This window comes from Artemia franciscana, chromosome 4 (genome assembly GCF_032884065.1).
Source record: "Artemia franciscana chromosome 4, ASM3288406v1, whole genome shotgun sequence".
NCBI classification, from domain to species: Eukaryota; Metazoa; Arthropoda; class Branchiopoda; order Anostraca; family Artemiidae; genus Artemia; species Artemia franciscana.
The window spans coordinates 29280180-29293610 of NC_088866.1; the positions used below are offsets into that span (position 1 = coordinate 29280180).

The 13431-nt window shown below is 33.3% G+C and overlaps 1 protein-coding gene across 4 annotated transcripts in view; it reads left to right on the forward strand.

Moving 5' to 3' along the window:
- Positions 1–13431, forward strand: part of LOC136026265 (multiple PDZ domain protein-like) — a 448978-nt gene that overhangs the window by 122996 nt on the left and 312551 nt on the right. For all 4 annotated transcript variants that reach the window (XM_065702652.1, XM_065702654.1, XM_065702653.1 and 1 more), the window contains exons 14-15: positions 2554–2754; positions 9718–9888. In XM_065702652.1, coding sequence (XP_065558724.1) covers positions 2554–2754; positions 9718–9888 — 372 coding nt within the window. The remainder of the gene's footprint in view (positions 1–2553; positions 2755–9717; positions 9889–13431) is intronic.

Genomic DNA, 13431 nt, shown 5'->3' on the forward strand with positions numbered 1-13431 from the left:
TACAATATAATGTAAAGAATTGTGTATGAAAAGAAGACGGTAATAGTAAAAAGTGATTTTTTTTTGGTTCTGTTTTGTTTTGTTTTGTATTACTGTTGGAGCACTGAATCCAGGGTGCTATTATATTCTCGATTTGAATTTTTTTTTTGCAGTTTCGTAAAAAAAAAATTATTAAAATAACGACTCAAAGTTAGCAAAAATTTCAGCAACTTGTTTTGATAAAAAGTAATAAATCTACAGGTGGTTCTGTTTTACTTCCTGCTAACTGTAATGTAGCACTTTTTATCCTAAATCCTAACAATCGTATATCCTAACATCTTCTCCGCTCCCCCTCCTCAAGTATAATTTACTGAAAGAGCCCTTAGATAATATTCGGCTTGTTTGTTTGTTTCTTTTTTTGTTCTTTTTTTTTTTTTTTAAGTAGACCTTGTTTTTTTAGTACCTTTTTTAAGCTCGTGCCTGTTTTCTAAGATGTATATGTGAATCTGATTTTTTTTTTTTTATTTATGAAGTTTTATTAATGATTAAACAACTTTATTTAATGGAAAAAATAATAACAAACAACATATTATGATTCATGCAAATATCCTAGCAATCTGCTGTTAGTTGATGTATCTAAGTAGAAAAAAAACAATCCAAGCCTCTACGCTGAAACAGTTTAATATGGAAAAGCCATACATCTAAGAACTGGGCAATTTATAAAAAAAAATAATATGGAAAAACATTGCTAAAACAAAGAACTAGTTACAAAATTAAGATCAAAATATATACCTAACCTTTCACATTTCTAAACTAAAAGATTATCAAGAATACTTTTCATATAATTGACTTATGTATGTATAATTTGTAAATTTTTAATTAATTATTCACTATTTACTTACTGTCTTTTTAGCTAATATCTTTTGAACAATGTCTCCTTTCTTGAATGTTCATTTTTAGAGCTTTATACCGGGCTCCTTGGACTGTGGGAGTATCCAAAACCATTGGCTAGGGCTGTTGACCATTGGCAAGTGCCAACGCTATGTAGACACCTTGCGAGATTTCCAAACTATTGGCTAGAGTAGGGCTGCTATTTGGTTCCTAACATCCCTGACACTGAATAAGGTTCTTAAAAGTTCATAAAGCAGCTCTCAAGCCCCTAAAAAAAATTTTAAATTAAGCCATGTCAATACTTCAGCCGAGAAGTGGTTTTAGTGCATTAGTGACCTTTAGTGACCTGAAGACTGCAGAGTAATTTCAAGGCTACATCTTCCAAGTCTTATTGATAATGATGGACGAAAAAGTTTGACGCCCTTTCCCTCTAGAGTCATTTAAGCTGCCAGACTTCTTTGTTTTCCTTGTTTTAGATATGTATTACTGGAGATTCAACTTTTTTCTCATCTTGCTCTTAACGAACTATTAATTTAAACAAAGGAGCCATTAATGTCAAACCCTGACGTACATAGTCCTTATATCGTTGTTTTAGCGGTAGCTACAACCTTGTAAAGAACAATCGTCCGACCATAGTAACCGAAAATTAAATAAACAATAAAAAAAAAAATTCAACTAAAGAAATCCAGGAGTGAAATTGTTATCACTTTGAGCTCAACATTATTTTTTTGTCTCTGAATTTTTCTTTTGAAACAGAAAAACAGCAGTTGCTTATAACTGCACTTCTGGAGATGTCTACAAGAAACAAAGCAAAAAAAAAACCTGATCGTGAAATGTCTTAGCCCTGTGATGATTTTCTGGTCATTAACTGAAATGGTTACTTACGTTTTTTCCAATTTTTGTACCTTAATAGTTGGAAATCAAGAAAAAAGAATCTGAGAAGATCCATATGGAAAGCTAATGGGTTGGATCATCTTGATAACCCATGTCTTTCCAAAAGATGATGACACTACAGGCGGATCATTGCTGACCGTCCTTGTTCCAGATTTTGGAGAGATCGGTGTGAATCGAACATTTTGTTATTTGTATCATTTATACGCTAAACAACAGTTGGACCAGGTTCCTATTGGTACCTGTTTTGGTGTCGGGAAGGTCCCTGAAAATTTTCCTCCAAAAAACTCGCTAAAGTCGCTGTTTTTGACACCAGGAACCTGTGGCAAACCTGCAAGAGGTGGTTTTCTTTGGCAAACACCGATGCTATGTTGATAGCCTGCGCTATTTTTTTTGTATGTTGGTTTCACTGTTTTGGATGTTTGTCATGCAAATTTTTTTGGATGGAATAATGGCTGTTGCTCTTTTTATGAAAATCTTTATCTTATGCAGCTAATTAGAATGTAGCTAATTAGTTTACTGTCTTATGAAAAATGTCTCCTTTGAAGAATGTTCCCCAAATGAATGGCCAGCAAGAACAACCCATGATTATGTGTCATGCTTCAGATGTAAAGCTTGGCATGGCCATCTGAGCATTTATTTTATTTCAGTCCTAGAAGTTGGAACCGAGCTTTATTTTCCCTATAGCTATGACATTTGAAATTGTGTATTTTTTTCGCCAGCCTCTTCTAAAGCCTTTTTTATCCCCCCCCCCAAAAAAAGAAGAAAAAAATAAAATGTTTATTTTTACAGCTCTCTGTACCTGACCCCTTAGACGTATCGGAAACAAAGCTATTAAACGGTCTTCGTGCTGAAGTGGAGAGTGATGAGACTTTCCTAGATGAGTTCAGTTCTGTAATTGATACAGTTTATGAAGGCGAATTAAGTCCTGTAGCTGAAGCTGCCATTAGAGCTAAATGGATGAAAGAAATTGGCCCTGATTTCGACATTGTTGTAAGTATTGTCCTAATCCAACGATCCTATGCAGAGTGTTAGTTATTATATGTCCTTATCAGTATGTAAACATATACGATCAGTATTTGTATTAAAATAAATGTACGTATTTTGTAGTACTACTTGGGTGAAATCAATTGCTCAGTTCTCCTATGTAGACAGTACCCAAGATGATGACTTTGACATTTTGCGAGGGGTATAGATTGCACCCACTAGGAACAAGCAGCTAGGATTGCAGTATTGCGGAAGAGAATGAGCATTCCAGGAAATTCTAGCTGCCAAGATCCTATGATTTTCAACAAAATCTTCATACAACCCCTAAATCATCCCTGATTGTTGGCCTCACAATTGTTGATTGCTACACAGTAACTTACGAACGATTTTTTTTTGTTTGGGAGAGGGGTTAGAACTTTTATGCGGGGAGGCATGCATTAATAGAAAACGATGATTTCATTTGATAATTTAAATAAGTAGAGTCCGGAATTACAAGAAAATTTTACATTTTGGGAGGGCCCAGGCATCGAGTTCCCCCTCCCCTCCCGTATACACCCCTTTTGCTACATTTATTGACGTATTTTTGTCGGGCTCATTTTTATAAGGTATACACTAAGATACCTTCTTGTGAAATATATTAAGAAAAATAATTTGATTTATTAAAGATAATAATAATAATAATGAAACATCTGAAAGAGCTAATGTTTGATCAACAGAGCTCAAGATATCGCCTTTACAGGGCCGAATCCAGAGTTTTGGATTTAGGGATAGGGGCATATTGGAAGAATGAAGGAAAAATCGTTTCCTTTCAGTAGAATTTGTCTAACAGTCACAAATAAGAAATATTCCACCTGAAATTTTAAGACCAATTTACGAGTCAGTAATAAATTTTATAGTTTTTTTTTTACAAGAAATGTTTTTTTAAGCGCTCTTTTAAGAACAGTATACAAGTCGGGGATATAACTAATGTATTTACTTAGATCTCCTTTTAAAATATTATAGAAATATAAGTATTTCTGCACATGTGACTAAAATATCCAATATTTTTTGTCAATTATCACTGTCTATAAAAGCATTTATCTCTATTAGAAGTCGAGATATTATAACTCTCCTCCCATGTTACGGCCTTGCGCCTTTGGCGTTTAAAATTGGTGTTTGTCTGAGCTTTTCGTTGCAATTCTTAAGTTTTTTTTTTCTTTCTATTATAAGCTAAATTTGAAGTATTTTGTAATCTTGACTGATGTAAACTGGAGATACCACCAGATGGCTAATTTGAGTGTTTATATATACAAATCTTTAAATTAGCCAACCAGTATTATAAACCCAGGAGCCCAGCTGGACATAAGGAAACATGTTAAGAAAACCATTCTTACTCCATAATATGCAAAATCATCATAATTAACAGGGGAAACCTTTATCTTCACTTCTTTCCTTGTTTTTGCAGTTTCTCTAAGAAATTCATGAATTTCTTAGAAGCTATATATTTACAGAGTATATACCCCCACCCCCCTAATATGCTAATATATACCCAAAATTGCATCCAGAATCTAAATGTAACATTTATTTGCATCACAAATGAACTCTACCCCCATAATAGCCATATGGTGGATGTCCTGTAAACTGTATTACTTTTACTGTTTGACAAGCAACGCTACCTATTAAAATGTTGCGATGTGATCAGATATTTTACCACAGGAAGCCTTGATGTATGAAAGAAAACTGGACGGCGAAACTTACGTTGGCCAAAAAGGAAATAACTTGGATAGTTTCTTTGACCACACTGTTTGCCATTCATAATTAAGACGAAATAAAAATATTTGATAATGCTTAAAACTTTAAACCAAGACATTCAATTTTGACAAAAGAAATTTCTATATTTTTTTCATCTTTATGGGTTGTTTTCTGGTTGATAACTCCCAATCTATTTTTTCCTTTCTATTTTTCTTGGTTGACGAAGGTTTCCCCATATTAAGCCAAAATATCTGAAATCCGTTTTGTTAATTTTGTATTAGTTAAATTAGAAGAAAAAAGCTAAATAAAAAAATAGTTAAATAAGGTTGTATAAAATAATTTTTTTTTATAAAAGTGTAAAATAAAAAAAAATTAAAAAGATAGTATAATAGGCTAAGAGAATATAATATAGGAAAATAATTAATAATAATGGAATTAATAGTAATAATTAATAATGTAAAAGTAATATAAGCAAGAGAATAGAAGATGATCCCAAGCAAATAATTATAAAAAAATTGGCATAAATAAAAGGTTAATAAAAATTATAAATAAATCTTTGGTTAAATTTGATGAATTTTTTTTCTGTATGAATCGGTAAAACATGGATGCTAAAAGAAAAGAAAATAGCTGGGCCAAGCCAACAAGCAGTATATTAAGTTAAATGCAAGAGCTTATATCAACGGTGTAATCATGGTAACTCTACAGTCCCTATGTCGAAAGTACCCAAACCCATCTAAAAATATCCAAGCAAAATCTGTTAGCCTTTGATAAGTTAGCATAAAAAGGGATCCAAATAAGCTTTATGTATTAGATTAACTACTAACGGGCTTCTTCACTACTAAGGTCCTGGTGTCGGCCCTGCAATGTACTTCTGCAGCTGAGTTCGAACCCACGGCCCCGTACAGTGGTGTTTCTAGGGGGGGGAGTGAAAGAGGGGGCACTTGCCCCAGACGCAGAAATTTTAGGGACGCAAAATTTCTAATAAATAATCTAACGGTTATAATTATTAAGAAAATTCTGAAATTCTATTTTTATCAAAACTAAGTAGAGGACGTAGTTAATAAATGAAAATAATTAATAAATTATTACTTGCTTTGTAAAATAAAAATAAATTTGAAAATGATTCATTAATAAAATAAAAAAAATAAATAAATAAAGAACATTGACTAATAATTGTTAAATTAAAATAATAACAATAAAGTAATAAATTATTAATTAACTGTTAGATTGAAAATTGTCTTATTAATAAATGAAAGTCTTTAAAAATTTGGCTTGAAAATTTTTGGGGGACAGTGAAAGGGGGTGCTAATCCGGATTTTGCCCCGGGCGCAAGAGAGGCCAGAGCCGTCATTGGTCACGTATTACCAAATTGAGATCAACCCCACAGCACCAACACAGGCAATAATTAATTGTTGATCTGGCATTAAATCTTAGTTTGAAATTTGGCTTAAAATATGGTCCTAGTGAAGTAATAAGGCCGTTTTAGCTTGAAAATACTATGTTTATTCCGCTTGTTTGGCTTATATTAGTATATTCTGGATCGTGTTATGCATTTCGTGACAAGAAAAGAACATTTTATTTCAGACCAGGAGTAGTTAAATAAGTGTGCTCCCATTTGAGATATTTTCCGAGCCATTCCAAATACATTTTTTTAAAGGTATCTTTAGCCAACCTAGTTCCAATTGCGGCTAATCCTACTAAATATTGAGGACCAAGGACTTGCGCTACATCTGTCTTCAGAGCTATAATTGTTACCCACTGTTAAGTATAAAGACCGTCAAGTATTTATAATAGATTTAAATGCTAAACATTTATGGCTACACAAAAATCCAACTTTTCAAAATGTCCCATTTCCCAACAAAAGTTTGATTTACTCGCTTACAAGAACGTATCCAGGATTTTAAATATATATATATATATATATATATATATATATATATATATATATATATATATATATATATATGGGTGAGGAGTATACAAAAAAACGCATCAAAAATTTGTTTATATTAATTTTTGTTATGTTTATAAGAGTCGGGCAAACATTTCTGGGGGGGGGGGGGTCCATCACCCTACCCGTCTCTGGGTACGGCCTTGCTCGCTTAGTTTAAAAATCTTAGTGCACCAGTTCACTAAGAAAAACTGTCGCTATGAATGGTAGAATAAACAAAGATGAAGCGATGCCTTGAATTTCTTGAATTCTAAAAATAAAAAAAGCTGCATCAACCATGGGTATGGCCAGAGAGTTGTCTGGGTTGTGAGAACGGGTTTCTGTAGCATTTTGCGTTGCCTAGGTAATGTGAATCAAGTTATTTCTTTGTTGTTTTTTTATATTTAGCTTCACACATTTGTAACGATTTTGATATTTATATTTACTGATTTTTTTTTATTCACCGATTTTGAAGAGTCTAGTGTTTAGTGTTTCGTGTTACAATGTGTTTTTAGTTTTAACGTTTCATTGTTTCAATGTTAATAGCTTTAGTGTTTCAATGTTGATTCAATGCAAGGCAAAAATTTTGTCTAAACTTTAGTTGTCGAGATTGTATTTTCTCTCACCGAAGAATGCAGCTGAATTTTATTTTTGGAAGTTCGCTTTTACTTAGATTGAAACATTTGGTGAATAGGTTGGAGAAACATACAAAGAGAGGAACATTTTCCGTCCTTTTAAGCAAGCTTGTATCATTCTCTAAGAAAAACCGAGTAATATCACCATTCTGTCTCGCTGAATGGATAGATCGATAGATCTTGTGTTTCGTTGCATCGGATGCAAGTTGCAGCTATAGGCTTCTCGCAAAATTGACATGTTCACAAAGGAAATAAATCGTATCAGCCGATTTTCAAAGTTTAAAGTTTATTTTCAAAGCTTTGAAGTTCGAAGTTAATTAATAGACATCCAAGATTAAATATTAAATAGACATCCAAGATTAAGTAAGAATAAATTTAATATCTAATGATCTGTTTTCCAACACAGCACATGTCTGCGCGCAATAAAAGAGAATAAGTTTTGCACAACACCTCAACACCTCGCTCTTTACGCTAAAGTTTTTTATTATTTTAAAAAGTAGAGTTGAGAGAAAGAGTCAAACCTTGGCGTAAAGAGCGAGGCGTTGAGGAAGTGAACACCCCTTTCATATAAGGAATAATTTTGTTCGTTTTAAGTTTTAATGTCGCTCCTTACTTGCAGTTAAAAAACTTGTTGTTTTTATTTAATTTCCCTAAGAAGCAGAATTGAACGACATTTTTCGTACAGCCTACTATTTGAAATGCGGTCAGTCAACCGGTTACCCAGAACAGTCTCGTGGGAATGTTCTGGAAAACATCTAGTAAATCTTTTTATTAATAATATAATGATTACAAAAACGAAACAAACAAAATAATGCGCTTAAAAAGTATCTGATATTCTAGATATTTAATGCTCTAAGGCCACAAGGGCTATGGCTACAAAAAATAACAAAAACAAACAAACCAGCTTACACACATTTAACGATATTTTCAACCCCCCCCCCTAAAAAATTTCTCTATGTATCATTCCCAGTTTTACATATTTTGCAATCTGTCTTATTGTCCCATAATCTTTAGATCCCATTATTGAAACCAACCACTCACTTGTCCCCACATTACCAAAAAATAATTCCTTCCTTAAATTCTGCAATTCGGGACAAAGGGCCATGAAGTGAAGCAGATCCTCACTATTTTTTCCACACATGGGACGTGAGTAAGGACCATCCATTACCCTTATCCTCCCTCAATATTTCATCCTTTCTCCAACTTCTAGAAAATTACTCCTCCCTGATATATACCTCTTAATTTCTTCACTATTTACGCCCGCTTCAACAGAAATAGCATATCCCCAGACCTCCTTTCATTGCCGGTAAACGCCGAGGGACACCGATGCTGCGGCTTCACACTGCCATTTCTGAATCTCCTGATTTTCCTGCACACCCTTTACTAATTATGCTACATTTCCCACTTTCAGTCCTATTCCCTTTCCTTTGTTCCAAACTCCTGGTAACCCAAAACTATTTAAAATTGATCTCACCTGGGAAACCCATGACCTTTTACTTCTATCTTTTAACGCCTCCAGATACGCTGCATGCAACCCGTCTTTTTACTCTCTGTGAAAATAATCTCAGATCACCCTTTAACACCAAACTATTAAATATCCCACTTAGCCGTAAGAGTCTCCTGAAATGTCCTAGATATATTCTCTTTATTTTTTCCTCTTTTTCAAACCCCCCAACTTCCCCACTACAACATACTTTCATACACTTGAACATACTTTCGTCTAAAAAATTCTCTTCTGTAGCTTAATATCAGACGGTCCTAAAATAGTTAAGTGGGGGTCTTCAGTAACGCTCATGAAGCTTTCTGAACCTTTTAAGTCGCCATTTGTACCCGCTCACTCCACCTCCCTGAACTTCTCACCCTACACCCTAAATAAATAAAAATTTGCTTTTTTCATCTCTTTCCCTTTAAAATACAACTTATTCTTCTCCCTTTCTTCTTTTCCAAAAGCAAGTATGATTGATTTATCAACATTTAAAATTGATTTTTCACTCCTCAAAAAACTATCCAAAATCTCTAAAATCTTTTGCAAATCCGGAGCCGATTTTGCAAGCAATACTATGTCATCTGGAAATAATAAACAGAAAAATTCTAGCGACACTAAATCTAACATATGGACATTTCTAACTCTAAAATATTCCTCAATATCATTAATGAAAAGAGAAAACAAAGGTGGTGATAGAGTGCATCCTGTTTAGGCCTACCTTACTTAAAACTGACCTAGAATAAGTAATGCCTACCTTCACTACTAGTTTAAACACCTCATACATTTTGTTATAACTTTTACTAACCTCATTGACAATCTTATTTTCACTAACACCCCTTTCAGCATACTCCTTGAAACTTCAGCAAATGCTCCCCTAATGTATAAAACGCCATATGTAGCTTATTTTCCTATACCTCTTATATTTACTAACTAAAACCTGTAAGTAAAAAATTTGATCTATTGTACTATAATCTCCCTAAACCCTGTCTGATATTCAATTGATCTACCTTTGTAATGCAGCCAATTATCCATCTTTCTTATCAAAAAATAAAACAAAAAAAAATAAACAAAATTATATTTCAATAATATAAAATTATAAAATTATGCATCCTTTTTATCAAAAAATAAAACTAACAAAAATAAACAAAATTATATTTCAATAATATAAAGTTATAAAATTATTTTAGGTTGCTCAACTTTCCAAATTGTCTCCTACTGGAAGTCTAGGTATCAGTTTGGAAGGAACTGTTGATGGCGAAAGTGGCAATACTCGGTCAAGGCATTGTCTAAGAGCCATTTTGCCTACTGGACCTGTTGGACTAACTCACAAGCTAAAACCTGGAGATGAACTGCTGGAGGTTAGTTAATTTTCAAGGCATTGTCGGACGGAGATAAAAGTAGAGTAAAAAAAAACACTAATCCTATTTTAAACGCGATTCGTTCAATATAAACTGATACAAAGGTTCATTCTGCTCTAAGTCTTAGTTTTGGAGCATGGTAGTACTCTGAAATATGACAGTATATCATGTATGGTGACATATTCTGGAATATGGTAGCTTTCTAAGTTAATTTTGAGTATGATAACGCGTTGTAAAAACGAGCCTAGCCCTGAATTTTAATCTTCATAATAGGATGACCAAATGGGTTTTGACCTCCAAATGAAAGGTCGATGGATTCTCCCATGAAGTTTTTTGGTATCTTTTAAATAATTCCCTATTTTCCTTTCCCACCTCTTTCGGGCATGAATCGCTTTTCGTTTGGCTCGAGATAGACTTCCTAAGAATGCAGTGGGGTAAAAGATCTACCCGGCATTTTATTTACCATTTCTACTCGCTTTTTATCTGCAAACGTGTATTTTGCCCGTTTAATAAAATGACCCGACAAAAGAAAACTAAAACGGAAGATGAAACAAAACTTCTAGCTTTCGAGACACCTACCTCATCACAAATATGAAAGTATGGCAAAGGCTCCTGTCGACTGAAACCATTTTCAGTAACATCAAGAAACAGCAACTGCACTGGTTCGGCCATGTCAAGCAAATGGAGGAGCTGAGGTGCTTCCCTAAAATTACACTTGGTGGGTCTCTGTATGGCGTTCGTCCACGAAGCAGACCGCAAAAGCAACGGATAGATCCGTCCGATTTTGACAAGGTCAAGTTAGCCCAGTTATCACGTACTGCCCCTGATAGGATAATGTACCATGCCCTTACACATGAGCTAGCGAGAGGAATGGCCCCAAAAGGTCCAACGAGAAACATCGGGACCGAAGTAAGTAAAAATATAATTTAATGTATATGAATCCATTCTTCTTTATCCTCTTCTTTATCTCCGTGCAGCTCCGGGCCTTGCAGCAGCTAAGATTGAACTCCGGTCTCGTATTACACAGTATTACACCTATTGCACAGTTCAGTCACACCGTACCGGCCCAGGGTATAACTGAGAACCACGGTCCAGGAGTTAGAGTAAGAGTTTTCTGTTTTTCTTTTATTTATTTTCTATTTCTTTTTTCTTAAATAGTTCAAATAAGGGGTTGAAATGGAGCTAAAACGGTAAATAAGAAATCAGGTAATGGTAAAGGGGAGAACCTAAATTTAATGGTAAATATGAAGCTATAACGGTTTTCTTATTAAGGTGGAAAAGAACACAGCATATATGAATAAAAAAGAAGCAAAGGAAAAGGAAAGACATAAATGTGCTGTATGAATAAATACAGACGCATAATAAATTAGTTGGTAATGCATTAAACACAGTTTAGTAGAAGAAATTATAGCAGATTAATCGCAGTAGAATAAGAAAAAGATCAAGACAAATGGAAATAAAAAAAAGAAATGAAAAAAAAGAAATAGAATTAAAAAAAGGAATAGATTATAAAATAGAAAATAGAGTAGAATAGTTGAATAGAAAGTATTAAATTACTTTTCTGTGGTTCAGGCTTTTAGAATTCTTATTTTATGAATCCCCATATTTTATTCATTTTTATTCTATTTTGTTTTTATATTTTGGTATATATATTCAGAATCTTTTTGTAAGGTGTTGATAATCACGTAACAAGGGTGTGATCTGCTGTTTAAGTGATGTTGGCGTCTATTTATTGGCGTCTAATATCTGTCGCCTTTATTAGGGTTGTATAGAGAAGATCTTCTAAGAAATTTTGATATAATCTCAATAATATTGTAAGATTCAAACTTTCGAATTTAGATGGGGCTGACATTGCATGTTAAAAAACTTACATTAAGTTGGCTCTTTATACCTTCTGAATAAGATTTAAATGAAACGTTAATTTCTTATACTGTTCTTTAGTGTGCGTTATACTGTGCGTTCCAGAATATAAAAGAGGCGATTAGATAACGTACCTATACCGTATACCCGTTGAATAGTATTTTCAAGCCACGTGTTCAGTAAAAGTTGCTGCAATTGATTGTAATTGCTTTCGTCACTGACCACGATGAAAATCCTTCCGTTTGAAAGAGAATGGTTTTCATTGGTTGTCACTGACGAAAATGAATTACAATCGATTATAATAAGCTATATTGAACGCGGAAAGGTCTAGATGGGGTAGCAATTTCTGATATTGGTTGGCAGATTCTTCCTGAACCTGTTCCAGGCAAATAGAGGAAAATTATTAATTACAGAAATTAGTCATAATTAATCAAATAATAAATAATCAGACATTAATTAGGTTAAATCTTATTGATTTACTTTTATTGAATATAAAATTAACGATTATAATTAATGTAATCAAGTTATTCCATTGATAAAAAAACTAATAAGTTCACTTGTAAATAAGTTAATGTTCTAAAGTTAAATTCTGTTCGGTTTTTCGGCCGGTCGGCAAGGCTTCAAGTATTTACTATCTATTATATATTATATAGTATTTCATTATATAGTATATAGTATTATATTATATAGTATTTTTGTTATATATTATATAGTATTTTCAATCTATTGATTTCCAAAGGCAACTACAACTTCAAAGGAAATCTACACCTTCTTCATCCGTTTGACACCAATTATTAATAGCTAATGTTTTGCTAATTTTTCACCCCCTTTTTTGAATTATAGTCTTATACTGCCAAAAATTGCGCTACTGCATATGATTTTTTTCTGTTATTACTAAACATTGAAAACCCAATTTCTCATAATTTTGAAGATTTTTTATGGCTGTGCATGTTTACGCTTAACCAGTTCAAACGGTCCGATTTCAGTTCCACTGTCCTTCGTGCTTCAGCAATATTGGTAAATTAACTTGTGGAAAATTCCAAGGTATTTAGAATGTCAAGATCTTGCGAAAAATCTAATGAATGGCAACCCTGGCTCGCAAGTCGCTAAAGATTTTTTTTTCCTGGTGGTATTGGATATGGCATTTACTTCCTTAAATTGTAGTTTATTTCAGAAGTGTCTTGAGAAAGTGTCAGCTTCTTTGTTGAAAAATTGTATTGGACTTATGCATGTGCTCTTTTAGAATCAACGGTTAAATGAAGGGAACTGCTAAAGCTCTTAGTAAGGAACGTGAGTGTAAATCTGTCGTCTCGCCTCATTTATCCGAGTAAATTAGATGGAAAACTGTCGCCCTATCTAACCTATATTCCATTTATTTCCCAAACCAATTGTTGTATTGCTTATTTTTAGGTTTTTGGTGAGAAAAATAGCCCTAGCTTAAATATTTTTTTTTTTTTAGTTTTCCATCAGATTGTTATTTTAAATAGACCTCATAATAGTTCGAACCATAGAGAATGAAAAACTTATTGTTTTTTATTGTTTTTTTTTATTGTTTCAAAAAGTAGAGCTGTGAGAAAGAGTCAAACTTTAGCGTAAAGAGCGGGACGTTGAGGAGGGGACAACCCCTTTCATATACGGAATAATTTCTTTTCCTTTTTAGGTTTTAATGCTGCTCCATACTTC